Here is a 13,474-nt window from a genome sequence, read left to right as displayed (position 1 = left end):
ACTGCTAGAGAGATGGAGAAGACTTGGAGTTTCGTGCCCGTTTGTAGTGTAGAGCCCCCACTCTATATGGTGGCAGCAGTGCTGTGAAAACTGGCTTGCTCCCAGAGCCGGGATTAGTTAAGGGGTAGCAAAAAAAAAAAAAAAAAAAAAAAAGGGAAGGAGGGAAGGTGGCCTCTCCATCCCCCTAGAGTCCAGTTAGCTAGAGGGCAGGTAGGAGATCTCTTCCCCCCACTTCTACTTCCTGTTCCTCCCACAGGATGGTGATGATACTGTCTGACTGCATGGGGCCCAGCAGCTGGTTGCTGCTGCTGCAGGGACACAGCAGGCCTAGAGTTTGAGGTCAGGGCTGGGAGATGTGTCTGGGGAGCCGCTGTGGTGCCTGGCAATACTCCATGGCCAAAGGACAGCGGTGCCTCAATTAGTGACTGAGGGACCGAAACTGGAGGGGCAGTTTAGACTGTATGTTGATGCATTTTGAGCAGCATTGTGAAGCACTGAATTCTTTATGCTGTTCTTAGCTGTCCCTTTCACTGACACTGCAAGGCAAGGAGTCAAAGTTGGGGGCTCCTCTCTAAGGCAGGTGGTTCCTATCATAGTAATGACCTTCATGGTTGAGGTCACCACAGTGCAAGGTCTCCTGGTGCTTATGGCTTCCTCATTAAGGACATATTGGTGGGGAGGAGAAGTCAGGAGAGTGACTTTATATATATATATAAAATAAATATTTTTAAACCAGCTGCTGCAGCTAAACTGTCCTTAGTAAATTAAACCTATATCCAGAATATTAAGCCCAGATTTAACCCATCCCCCCACTTCTGCATCACCCAAGGGATTGTTTTTATTATAAATGCAAATTAACTTTCACGCCTTTTTTGATCCTAGAATTGGGGCCAAGCTATACAAGCTCCTATCAGCAATCAGTGGCTTGGCCTGATTGCTTTAATTATCTGAACAAGTGTAGCCTGTTTCAATGCTGGTATAGACTGCTTGTGTTGTGCTGTCAGATCTTGGAAGGGGGATTTCATTCCAAAGAGGCCTTACCTGCTCCACTCGTTTATTTCTTTTTAAAGGAAGTGCCTTTCACTCCATTTTAGAGATCATCATTACATGTTGCGCTAACGGCAAATTTGTAGATTGGCAAGGCAATTAGTTGCTGTCTAGCTCCAAGACTGCTTCAGGCGGGCTGAAAATCTTGAGTGCCTGTACTTGCTAGGTTCCTGGCACTTGATGACGTGGTCAGGCAGGAAGTGCATAGACCTGCATTAATAACAACAACAGAATGGTAGCAGCAGGAGATAACCAAGCATTTTTCTTTGCTCATGTGGGGCCAAAATCTGCCCTGATTTATACCCCATAGAAGCCCATCGTTTCAGCAAGTTACAGTTGTCTTTTGCTGAAGTTTAAATGGAGTGTAAATTGGGTACTTTACCTTAGTAGAGAGGCAAAACTCCTGTTGTCTCTGACCCATATGTAAATTTACTGGGGGGGGGGCAAATAAGAGAGATTGTTCTCCAGATTTTTATTTTAACTAAATTTTGTAATCTTTACAGCTATTGAAGATAAGAGTTTCAGGATACCGCAGGAATGCAATGAATGGGAATCAGGTTTATCTGATCCTGCATTGCTTTAGTATAGTCTCCTTAGCTTTCTAAACCAAGATTTACTGAAAATGTATTGCTCTGCAATGTTCAGCATTTTATAAAGTGCCTAGTTACTAAAGGCACTTCATGTATGTGTGGTAGTGGAATGAGTAGAAGTGTTTATTCAGTTCAAACTAAACAAGAACTTTTACAATTTTTAGCTTTTCCAGTTCTGAGTGATAGTTCAGCTTGATTCTTTATCTAATCAGTTCTTCCATCCTAAATGATTGGAAACCCATCCCCAGTGGATACTGCAATGATTAGAAACTTAATAAATATCTATATTGTAGAGAATTGTTTTTAAGTCTCTTTGTTGTCGATTATAGAAACCAGATACACTGGAATACCAATCATTGCATTCCTAAGTTCCTTGACATTTGCTTTGCTTTAACGTATCCTGAAGACTTAATGACTGGTGTATTTGGTTCAGTCAATTTTAAAAACCTCTTTTTTTCCACTTCTTTTTTTCAGTATCCTGATTTCCCCATGAATAACTATATGCATCTTCCAGTAGGAATAGATAAATCATACTTAATACTTGCAGTGGATTTAAATTGATGTCAGACAATTCTCTTTCTAATACTGTTTCCTTCTATTCCTGCATTTTTAAGCCTTCTTTTTTTTTTTAAGAGAAGGTGGTTTCTCTACTGTACAGTAGCTGAAGCTTTAGCAAGGAAATGTGACTTTGAAAGAACAGGATCTCTAAGAATAGGCAATTTAATTCAAGTATGGTGATTGAGTGCCCTGTTAGTATCCTGATGTATTACTCCATTTCCAAAGACCATGAGTTTCTTCACAAGTATGATGACAGGCTTAAAACTTGAGACTGATGTTACAGCTTTTCCTCCTCTCTGCTGTAGCACATGATTACAGGACTAAGGGAATTTGCTCTCTCCTAAAGGATTAGCTCCTAGAGAAATAAATCAGTGTGTGTTATCACCCCACTTATCTCTTCTTTCTCTCCCTCCCCCAAAGGCTGTAGAGCCAATTTAGGTTGTGAAGTAGTCCTGTGGTTAATAAAACCTTTTTCTCACCTGAAACCAGGAACTGGGATGAGACACTATCTATAGAAATGATCACGGCTGAACTCTTAAAAGTAGCTTTTGCTTTCAGTACAATCTTAGCTTCTGTTTATTTTTTCTTCCCCGGAAGATGATGGCCCTTACGCGAAGGGGAGCAAAGACTCAGGTGGACTGGACACAGCCCTCGTCTCCAGAAGGCAAAGCATTCCAGGTAAGTGAAAGTACTATTGCTTGTTCCCACTCTAATGTAGCTGTCATCCCTAACCAGCGATGAAGCAGTAATCAGAGCAACAAGCCGCTGTATGGTTGGTCTCACTGTGGGTGGAATGTAACAGGCACTAAGCTGTGCAGATTTGTTCTGCGTTCTTCTTATTACAATAGTGGTTAAAACGTGCCAAGCGTTATACAGGTCTAGAAACAGATGATCTGTGCCCTGAAGATCTTACAATTTAAAAGTGGGGGGAATGGAGGTGGAGGGAAAGGCAGGAGGAAAGAAGTAGCGAGGGTGGTCGGCAAATGTCTTGCTGTCATAAACAGATAGCTAAGGGTTAATGTCTCTTTCACCTGTAAAGGGTTAACAAACAGTGACCTGCAAACACCTGACCAGAGGGCCAATCAGGAGACAAGATACTTTCAAATCTGGGTGGAGGGAAGCCTTTGTTTGTAGTTTTTGGGTTCTGCTTTGTTCTCTCTAGGCTCTGAGAGTGACCACACATACCTACAGGCTCTCTAATCTTCTGTTCCAATTTTGTAAGTACAAAAGTAGAAAGACAGTTTAGTCTTTGTAATTGTTTTTCTGTATTTGCAACTGTGTATCTGGCTGGTAGAGTTTTACTGTGTATTTGGGTGAAAGTATTCTGAATTGTATTTCTGCTGGAGAAAGCTTTCTTTCCATTGTCTATAAGCTGAAAGACCCTGTAACTTTTTACCATCTAAATTGCAGAGATAGACCTTTTATTTTTTTCCTTCTTTTTATTAAAAGTTTTGCTTTTAAAACCTGTCTGATTTTTCCCCTTGTTGAGGCTCAAGGGAATTGAGTCTGTACTTAACAGGGAAGGAGAAGGGAGAGGGAGAAAAAGGGGAGGGGAAACCCACCTGATTTCCCTGTGTTGTGATTCAAAAAGTTTGAATCACGGTGATCTGCTAGTGTACCCAGGGCGGGAAAGATCTGGGAGGAAGAAAGGAGAGGGGGGAATCCCTTTGTTTAGATTCACGGAGCTTGAATCTGTATATTTCTCCAGGAGACCAGGGAGGGAACACCTGGAGGGGAGGAGGGGGAAGGGAAATGGTTTATTCCCCTTTGTTGTGAGACTCAAGGAATTTGGGTCTTGGGACCTCCAGGGAAGGTTTTGGGGGAGACCAGAGTCTATCAGGCGCTCTACTCTGAGTCCTGATTGATGGCAGCAGTACAGGATCTAAGCTGGTAATTAAGCTTAGGGGAATTCATGCTAGTACCCATATTTTGGATGCTAAGGTCCAGATTTGGGAATTATACTATGACACTTGCTAATTCGATATTTTAATGTATTTGGTAGATATGACTACGCACATCTGCCTGTCTCCCCAGCAATTTTTGTTGTTCTGTTGACTGCCGTTATCTGTTACTTGCTAACTATTCCTTGCATATTTTATACTGGTAACTTTTTTACCCCTTGCCTATTAATTCAAGCTCTATAAAATCTTCCCTTCCACATGTCCTGATCAAAGAATCTTAGTCTATCAGCTCCCTCATTGCTGCCCCATGAGAAGTACAGCCACCCTCTGCTCCCATCCACTCCAGAGTTTCTGGCTCAATGGACAAGTCTACACTGTAATCTGGAGGTGTGATTGCAGCACATATAGACATGCTCAAGCTAGTTCACTAAAAATAGCCATGAAGCTACAGTGGCACAGGCTCATAAAAGCCCACCCAAGATCCTGGATACGTGCTCAGGCTGATGACCTGGGCTGCCATACTGCTGTTTTTAAAGAGCTAGCTCAATCAAAGCTAGCTTGGTTATGTCTACGCAGATTCCAGTTACACCTCCTGACAACAGGGTAGATGTATTCCGTGAGAAGACAAAAACTGGCCATTTGTTCATTCAGTGCGTGATGATTGGAACCCGGTGAAAGGAGTTTGTGATCTAGGCCTAGTTCTGAATGGGCAAGTGTCTGCAAGGCAACTCCTCTGGGAGGTACAGCTTGAAGTTGGAGATATGAATAAACTTGGAACTTGAGACTCCATTTCGCTCTTAAATTTGGGCCCTATACAAATGTGCTGAAGAATGGAAACATGAAACATTTAAAACTTCAAGCTTTTTCTATTTCACGGGATTCCAAACACTCATTCTTTGTATTTTTTGGGACTTTGTTTACACCGAATTTTTAATCAGAACCGTTATCAAAATGGTGCTTGGTGTTTTCTGTCTGCCAAACCCAGGTTTTTCAGTAAATGGTTTACCAAATCCCTGGTGTTCAGTAAATGAAAAACGTCTATAATAGGGTTGTTTTTGTTTGCTTGCTTGCTTTTTTTTTTAAAGGCAATGGAAAAGTTGCAAAAAATTAAACCTTTTCAAGAAAAGTCTGGTGGGAGGAGGGCAGTTCCTGTGAAATTCTTCATTTTTAAAAACTTTTTTTTGCTTTGACAGACTTCTACCAGATTTAAAAATTTTACTGAGGCATCATGGGAGCAAACAGAGCTAAACACTTTGTGGACTGGGACTGAGATGTTTAGCAGACATATCAGCTCTTCATGATCCACTCTGAGTTCATGCTGTAGTTAGTTGTGACTGATGTCCTCTAGGCTGGGCCAACTCCAGGATTTTTGCCACCCCAAGTGGCCAAAAAAAAAAAAAAAGCCACGATCGACAGCAGCTGCACTGCGCCGCTTTCTTCTTCAGCGGCAATTCAGCAGCAGGTCCTTCCCTCTGCGAGAGACCGAGGGACCCACCACTGAAGACCCCAACTTGCCGCCCCAAGCACCTGCTAGCTGAGCTGGTACCTGGAGCCAGCCCTGCCTCTAGGGTTAACCCTGACCACGTGCAATGTTAAATATGATAGTCCGAGTCTCTGCCAACCTCTAAATTGTGTTTAACATTGTGTTAGGTAGCGTGACTCCTCAGTCACATTCTAACATGATGTAATTTTCCAGTGCAGAAAAGCCCATGGGGGACCAAAGATGTAGTGTGGAAATGGAGACTCTTTCATTGCTGTTACTGGTGGTGGACCTCTTCTGTAGATCATTACAATGCTCTTGAACAGTGTCAGAGAAACACCCTGGCCAATGAACAACACATTCTAAGAAAGATTGGGGCTTGGTATCCTCATTTATGTTGAAAGATGAAAGTAAGAATAGTAGAGCAAGGATCTGTGGGATTTGTACTGAATGTGTCTTTGGGGGGTGGGGATGGGGCAGCTATTTGGCCCTGCTCCATTGCTTTTGCAGCCCTTGGGAGTCCTCAGATGGAAACAAGCTAGCATAGCCAGGTCTGTGCCTCCTGCTCTTGGCCTCCCTGCGGTAGTGGATATTCCAGGGATGGGAGGGTTCATGCCTGATGTGCGCTGTGCTGTTGCAATCCTGGGCTGGAGCAAGAAACTATAGACTATTTTAACTCATCCTGGAGGTTGAATCAGTTCCTGACTGTAAGTGAAGGGGACGAAAAGATGTTGGAAAGCCGTGTTGATGTAACTTATCCCTGACCTAGAGGGGGTCATTGTTAGGGATGAAAGGGTGGTTAATTCACCAAGCCTGGCCAGTCACTGGTCTCTCTTCTGAGACTACTAACGAAGGTGGTGGTGAATTATGATGGGAACCACACTGGAACCCCAAACTCATTTCAGATAGGCCCCTGGTCAGGTGTTTCATAAAATGATTTTGCAGGTGGATCTTGGGTGTCTTGCCAATAATTAGCTATCTGTCTTGGCTTGTCTTAGGTATCTTAGAAGACCTAGGTCCCATTTAGTCAGCTCACTTAACGGACATTGTTTTATCTTGACGGATAGATTAAAAAAAAAACAATTCTCCAACTTCATTCTAGGTGTTGAGTTTCTCCTTGAACCCACAAGATGGATAATTGCACAATGGGATTTCTCATTTTTAACACTTGTCAAGGACCAAAATCAAGCCACATCAAAGAGCTAATAACTACCGCTTGTGACACCATCTATGTTGATCGGTAGTCTCTTTAGTTAAGAGGAAATTTGCAAGATAGTGCCGGATGGCATTCTGTTCAGAACAGTGGGAAAGTTTCTGGCAGTTACTGAAATCCTGGATTGGTGAATTGAAAACTGTTACTGTACTTGGCGGTGGATCAAAATTGTTTGAGTTTAAAGACCAGGAGCATAATGGACATAACATTTGAGAATGAATCAATGCTTGCCATGTTAAATGGGGGCACAGCAGAGATTGAATACCTTCCAAACAATGCTAGGTCCCAAAGGGGTTCCCCACTCACATTAATCAAGTGCACAGACTCCTGGTGGTGGGGGGATGTGCTTTACAAAACAGGAACACGCAGAGTGACTTCAAAGAAATTGCACCTTGCTTTGTTACTGTGGCATCGCACAAAGAGCAAAGCGCCAGCCGGACCTCGCAGACTGATTGTCATTTGGCACCACAAGTATTAAAACAATGTATACACTGAGCAAAAGGGGGAAAAAACAACCCTACAGTTGCAGAGAGCTACTGTAGTGATAAATGATAACTCTACAAATCTTTAAATGTTCCCCCTTTCTGTAGCAAATCTTATTTGAGCCTCCTGCATTATTCCATCCAGACAAGCATATTGTTGACCATTCAATGTAAAGATGCAAGATTTTAGCTTGCAGCCTCCAAAGCCCTGATCTGGAGCCACTCTTTAAAGTGCATTGCAAGTGGCCAGCATCCTCTTCTTGTGAGTTTCTTCTGTATCAGAGTATTTTTCCTCTTACAGTTAAAAATTGTCTCTTTAAAACATTGTAACTGATTTGAAAGCTTATGAAAAATGGAGACTAATAGCTCATAGCATAGGCAGATGCTGTGCAAGTTTCCTTTACCAAGCTCTGTCAAGAAGACACCCAAGTTCCACCCCGAACCCCGCCAGTGTCTTCTGCTGTTCCTAGTCTTCTGCCTGAGCAAAGAGAGCTCATAATATGTTGTTTCTGCGATGCAGACAAATAGTCCCAGGAGACTAGTCTGAGGCTACCAAATTCAACTGCAACCCATCTGAGATTTGAATCCCAGTGTCCAGAGATAGGCAATGCCCTACCTCTTCCTCTGCACCAATGCCGGGCACTTCTGAAAATTCCACCAGCGTTTGTTTTCCTTCTGCTTCCCTGTCCATGTAATATATCCAAATGTAAATTGTTAAGGAGGCTGGCTTTAAACCATTCGAACACTAGGTGTAAGGTGTCGAAAACTGGCACCAATTAACAGTGTTTAACATTTCTTGTGTATGCAAGGGGAACATTGTTCCCCAATTGCAAACAAACAAATATTCACTCTTAAAATAATGGAAGGGGCGGGGAAGTGAGGAATGTCATCTCCACAGGAAAAAGAGAACTGACATTAACACGGTAGACAAGGGGATTAAGTACCACATAATTGACTCAGTTATAAATATTGTTAACCGTTTTGTCTTATAAAACATGCTCTGCCTATATCCATAATAAGTGTCCAGTACTTTTGACTCCAGCTGGATATGGAAAATGTCAAAATACCTGTGACAAGCCAGGCAAGCTGAAGAAGGGTGGACTACAGTTGCAATTGAAAACTATCCTAAATGAAAGGATTTCATCCATCCATCCATATCTCCCTAGCTGCCTGTCCATATGCCAACAGAATCTGACTCCTTCCCATCTCATACCCTGCACATCCGAATCTTACCACTTCTTCCACCACAAAATTTTCTAAGATCAATCGTGTGTTGTCTGTCCAGGCCCACCTCTCCCCTCTTGATTACTGTGACCTTCTCTTCCCCAGCCTCCCTCACACCCACGCTGCCCCTCTCTGGTCCATACAAAACAGAGCTGCTGAAACAATTGCTCTTGGCCATTGCTCTGACCTCATCACATCACATTTGAATCCCTCCACTGCCTCCCTCTATTTTACTTGATCAGGTTCAATCTTCTTGTCCTCACACACAAGGTCCTTCGCAGCTCTTCTCCTCCCTAACTGTCTGTCATGTCTGTAATACTGGCCTCTCTTGCTCCATCTGCATGCCTTCCATGCTCTTACAACGCCCTGCCTTCCCCCAGCACCTTCTTCCATCCCATCGCTTATACATGGAATACTTTTCCTCAGCTGATCCAAACAGCCATGCCTACACCAAATCTCTCCTAAGGACACAATTCTACTTCAAGGCCTGTAAGGGTATGTCTACACAGCAGCTAGACACCTCACAGGGTCCTAGAGTGAAGTCTACACAGCAGTGAAACAGCCATGCAGCCCGAGCCCGAGTTGGCTGGCACAGGCCAGCCAAAGGTTTTTCTTTGCTGTGTAGACACCCCCTGCACCCCACCCCACCCCCCAGAAAAAAGGAAATCAGCCAATTTAATGGTGCAATGGGCACTGTGTGGGCAGATAAGATGAGCTGGCACTTAAAAAAAAACTGCATATAAAATCAATTGTGCATATATGGTTGCATCCCACTACTCACCTCAACTTTTGTATATCACTTGTTTTAGAATGTAAGCTGACGGGATAGTCAGTTATCTTTTGTCAAGGTTCACATTTCTTGGTCAAGGTATAATCAGACTCCAGAAAAACATTTTTCACACCACAATAACAATAAAGATAAGTAATTTAAAAGGTCCATTCAAAAGTTTCTGGAGGTCTGGATTTGCCCCACGGTCCACCTATTGACTACTCTGAGGAGTGTGACTTGAGACAACACCCACCAGAACTGGATTCTGATTCTGTTTGGTGCTCTGGGCACTAGTATAATATTTAGTAGTAGTAATTGTTTACATTGTGGTTTGGGTTACTCCGAAGCATCAAATGTCTAAATAGATACAAATTTTTTTGTCATGATCCAAAATAGGTAGGAGTGACCTGGAAGAAACCATAAGTTTCTGCCTGAGATTCCGTAAAAGGAGATACTGCTTCAGAAATGAAAAGGGAGAAATGAGATGAACAAGTTGCCAGGAAAGGGTACCATCTACTGTCCATTTTTTTTCTTCTTCTCCCCCTTGTCTCCCTTTCCTCTAACCTTCTGCTACTGATACCCCAGTTTCAATTTTTCTGTATTTTTTCAAAGAAATTAACTAGTTCTATGCTCGGTCCCACCATACTCTGGGATATAGTGCTCCCAGGGTGTGAACCAAAGGTACCTTCCACTGAAACATTCAGTTACAGTTTTTGTTTCTGATATTTCTCTTCAGAGGAATTCAGAGGGGTCACCATTGTGGAGCTGATTAAGAAAGAGGGAAGCACCCTTGGCTTAACTATATCCGGTGGCACAGACAAAGATGGAAAGCCAAGGGTCTCAAACCTGAGGCCAGGAGGGCTGGCAGCAAGGTGAGAAAATCTGTGTGGAAAGTGTTGTATGTGGATGTATTGAATACTCGATGGAATATGTATAAGGACAAGTGAGTTGGCTTTGGATTATTTTTAATAGTACCTTGAGATGTCAAGTTATTCATCTCATAAGAAAAGCCTGTTGTTCCCTTCGGAGTTATTTCCTGTGAGCCATGCAATGATCACGAAACGTTTTAGAACAGGTTTTGGAATGGTTAAACAAAACCAGTTTCTGTAGTTTCTCTCAATCCCATCAGTTACAAACGTAAGTGGTTCCACAAAACCCAAGCAGTTTTATTTTTGAATGCATCTAAATAGTAGATTATATCCTGGCTAGGGGGAGTGAATACACTTGGCCTAATTCTGAACCAGCTCGAACAGTGGGCTTAAAAGTTTAACTCCAGCACTAACATTGTCATTGTAGGACACATGATCAACTAGGAAACTGTGGAGCGGAGTGGAGGAGCAGACAGAGTGAAGAAGGGGAGACAATGGGGGGAAATAATAGAATAATTTTGCAGAGAGCAAGCAGAAAGAGGAAAAAAACAGAGCTTTTCTTGTTTGCTTGAACTTTTTCCAGATGTTGCCCTTGACATTGGTCTCTGGTTTTCCCATGATAACCTCTCAGAGCGGGGTGAGTGGCGTGGAGGGAAGTTGCAAACACATTTTTCAATTATTATTATTTGTCTGAATCTGAAGGCCTGCCCCTAGAAAAATAGTCGATGGGCACATTTTCCAGCCAAGTGGAAATATTTCCTATTCCTTTTGATAATACAGCTAAAATTGGTTAATCTTTGGTGGCTTTTTTTTTACAAAATTCTCCAGTAGAGATGATGTCCCAGGCAGAGCATAATAGAGAATCTTATTGTTGCTCTTGTTTCTTTACAGAAGTGATCAGTTAAACGTTGGAGACTACATCAAATCAGTGAATGGGATTAACCTGACTAAACTGCGACATGATGAAATTATAAGCCTGTTGAAGAATGTAGGGGAAAGGGTGGTACTGGAGGTGGAGTATGAACTGCCTCCAGCTGGTGTGTGTCTCTAAGATAATGTTACTTTCTTTGCTTGACCGTCTCATTCTGTGATACAGATGGGATTTGTTTGTTATGCCCTTTACCAAAAAGGATGTTTAATGGGGCATCATTATGTTCTGTCTTCATCTGTCTGTGAAACATTGGTAGAGGTTGCAGATCCACTCTTCAAGTGCAGTTAGTTCTCTCTCTATTTCCAGCATAATGGGTGCCTGCTCATGCACACTGGCTGGAGATGGCTGATTAGATTTCTGTTGCCTTGCTGTGACTTGGCAGCAAATCCCTGATCTGCATCCCAACACTACCTCCTCTCTCTCCCTTTTTTTTTTCTTTTGTGTACCGTGGTTATAGGAAAGTATTCAGAACTCTAACTACCCAATTAGTACTCCTCTCTGCTTTCTCTGTTGAACTGTATTAAATGTTGTTTCTTCTGAACACTTCCATTTGCTACATGTCTTCAACAGGTAGGCTGAAAAACTGTTCTGTAGCTAGAGGGTCTTAAACCCAGAAGCAGATGAACCAGTTCAGATAAAAGAAGGATTCTGTTACGAGAGTTGAAATATTAAGCCAAAAAAATTTGTTATTAAGAGCAAAGCAATAATGCAAAAAAAAAATTTTTTTTGGAAAACTCATTCATTGAGGCCTTTCCATCATAAGAATGATACTCTCAATATTGACATCCATCTCCTGTGATTTCCCTTCCCGCCCCAAACCCTTCCCCTCCAAAAAAAAAACCTAACCACCAAAAAAATAAAATCTTGAAACAAATCAACCTAAACCAAAAAGGAAAAATAAATTTAATAAAATTAATCCCTCATTCTACTAAGCATGCTCTCTAAGGGCTTGGCTACACTTGTGAGTTACAGCGCAATAAAGGAGTCCCGGGCGCACTAGCTCACTCCCCGTCCACACTGGCAAGGCACGTAGAGCGCTCTGACTTCACGGCGACAGCGCTGCTAGTACTCTACCTCCCCAAGTGGAATAACATTTGCTGCGCCCCCGCTGGAGGGCTGTGGCGCCAGTGTAAACGAGGTGTTGCGCTACTGCGCTGTGATCAGCCTCCGGACATGTCCCATAATCCCCTTAAGTCAAGTGACCACTCTTGTCATTGTGAAATCGACTGCAGGAATGAGGAAATGCCCTTTCAAAGCTCCATTTCGGAGAAGTCTGCTCTGAGAAAAAGCAAACATTTACTGTTTGCTTTGAGTGAGTGGGGGCGGGGAGGGGGATTTGAACTTACAAGACAACATGCTGACACACTCTCAGCACCCCAAAAACCCACTCTCTCCTCCCCACATCACACAACACGCTCCCTGTCACACTCCACCCTACCCCGTTTGAAAAGCATGTTGCAGTCGCATGCTGGGACAGCTGCCCCTAATGCACCGCTCCCAATGCTGCAGCAAGTGCTGCAAATGTGGCCACGCCAGTGCGCTTGAAGCTGTCAGTGTGGACAGACTGCAGCACTTTCCCTACTGCGCTCTACGAAGGTGGGTTTAACTCACAGCGCTCTACATCTGCAAGTGTAGCCATGCCCTAAGCTAGCTGGGTAAAGAACCCAAAGTGAGGAAGAATGGCAGGGAGCACCATTAATGGTAAAATAAATACACTCCTTAATGGCTGCGCATCAGAGAATGGACATTTTTGTTGTTCCTCATTCACTGTACTTTCTTGACCTTAAGTGGAGCAGTATATTCAGCATAAAGTTACTGATTTTCCCCTAGGTTCAGTTTAAAGCATTCACTTTCATTTTTCCCCCTCTAAAAGTCAAAATATGCGGGAGGAGATCCTCCTTGCTAAAAGGTTGGCTTAGGAATTTTTTTATATTTTAGGTCAACAGTTGACTGTGTTTGTGTTTTAATTAAAAACATCAAGAACTTTGCATCTCTATGACTGAGGCTGCTGGCTTTTGAATGGCACAGAACACAGTGAAACTGGTTGAGATACGGTAGGGTTTCACTTCAATGTCAAAGTATTAGTCTAGGCAGATATGGGGAATTCTAGAATATAAATGCTGTATTTTAATGCTATTATTTCCTAGTCTTAAGAGGAAAGAGCGCTTATGTTTGGGTTACAGGCATCTTTCTCCTTTTTTCCCTCCGCATATAGCACCGGAGAGCAGCTCTGGCATTATTCCAAAGACCATAGAGGTGTGCCTATACAAGGAGGGCAACAGTTTTGGCTTCGTGCTAAGAGGTCAGTGACTTCTCAGAGGAGGATGGTACAGACTGGATGTGCAAAATGTTGGTTGGGGTGCCTCTGAGAATGCAGGAATGAAAGGGACGAGTGAAAATGAGTGTTGAA

At 42.9% G+C, this 13,474-nt stretch overlaps 1 protein-coding gene across 4 annotated transcripts in view; it reads left to right on the top strand.

The window, feature by feature from the left end:
• The window catches only part of GRIP2 (glutamate receptor interacting protein 2), a 495,093-nt gene that overhangs the window by 405,537 nt on the left and 76,082 nt on the right, over positions 1–13,474 (top strand). For all 4 annotated transcript variants that reach the window (XM_030569621.1, XM_030569620.1, XM_030569619.1 and 1 more), the window contains exons 2-5: positions 2,793–2,873; positions 10,001–10,136; positions 11,025–11,170; positions 13,280–13,366. In XM_030569621.1, coding sequence (XP_030425481.1) covers positions 2,793–2,873; positions 10,001–10,136; positions 11,025–11,170; positions 13,280–13,366 — 450 coding nt within the window. The remainder of the gene's footprint in view (positions 1–2,792; positions 2,874–10,000; positions 10,137–11,024; positions 11,171–13,279; positions 13,367–13,474) is intronic.

Source organism: Gopherus evgoodei, chromosome 7 (genome assembly GCF_007399415.2).
Source record: "Gopherus evgoodei ecotype Sinaloan lineage chromosome 7, rGopEvg1_v1.p, whole genome shotgun sequence".
NCBI lineage: Eukaryota > Metazoa > Chordata > Testudines > Testudinidae > Gopherus > Gopherus evgoodei.
Note: the sequence above shows the minus strand (reverse complement) of the source record. Positions and strands in the feature narration are given on the sequence as shown.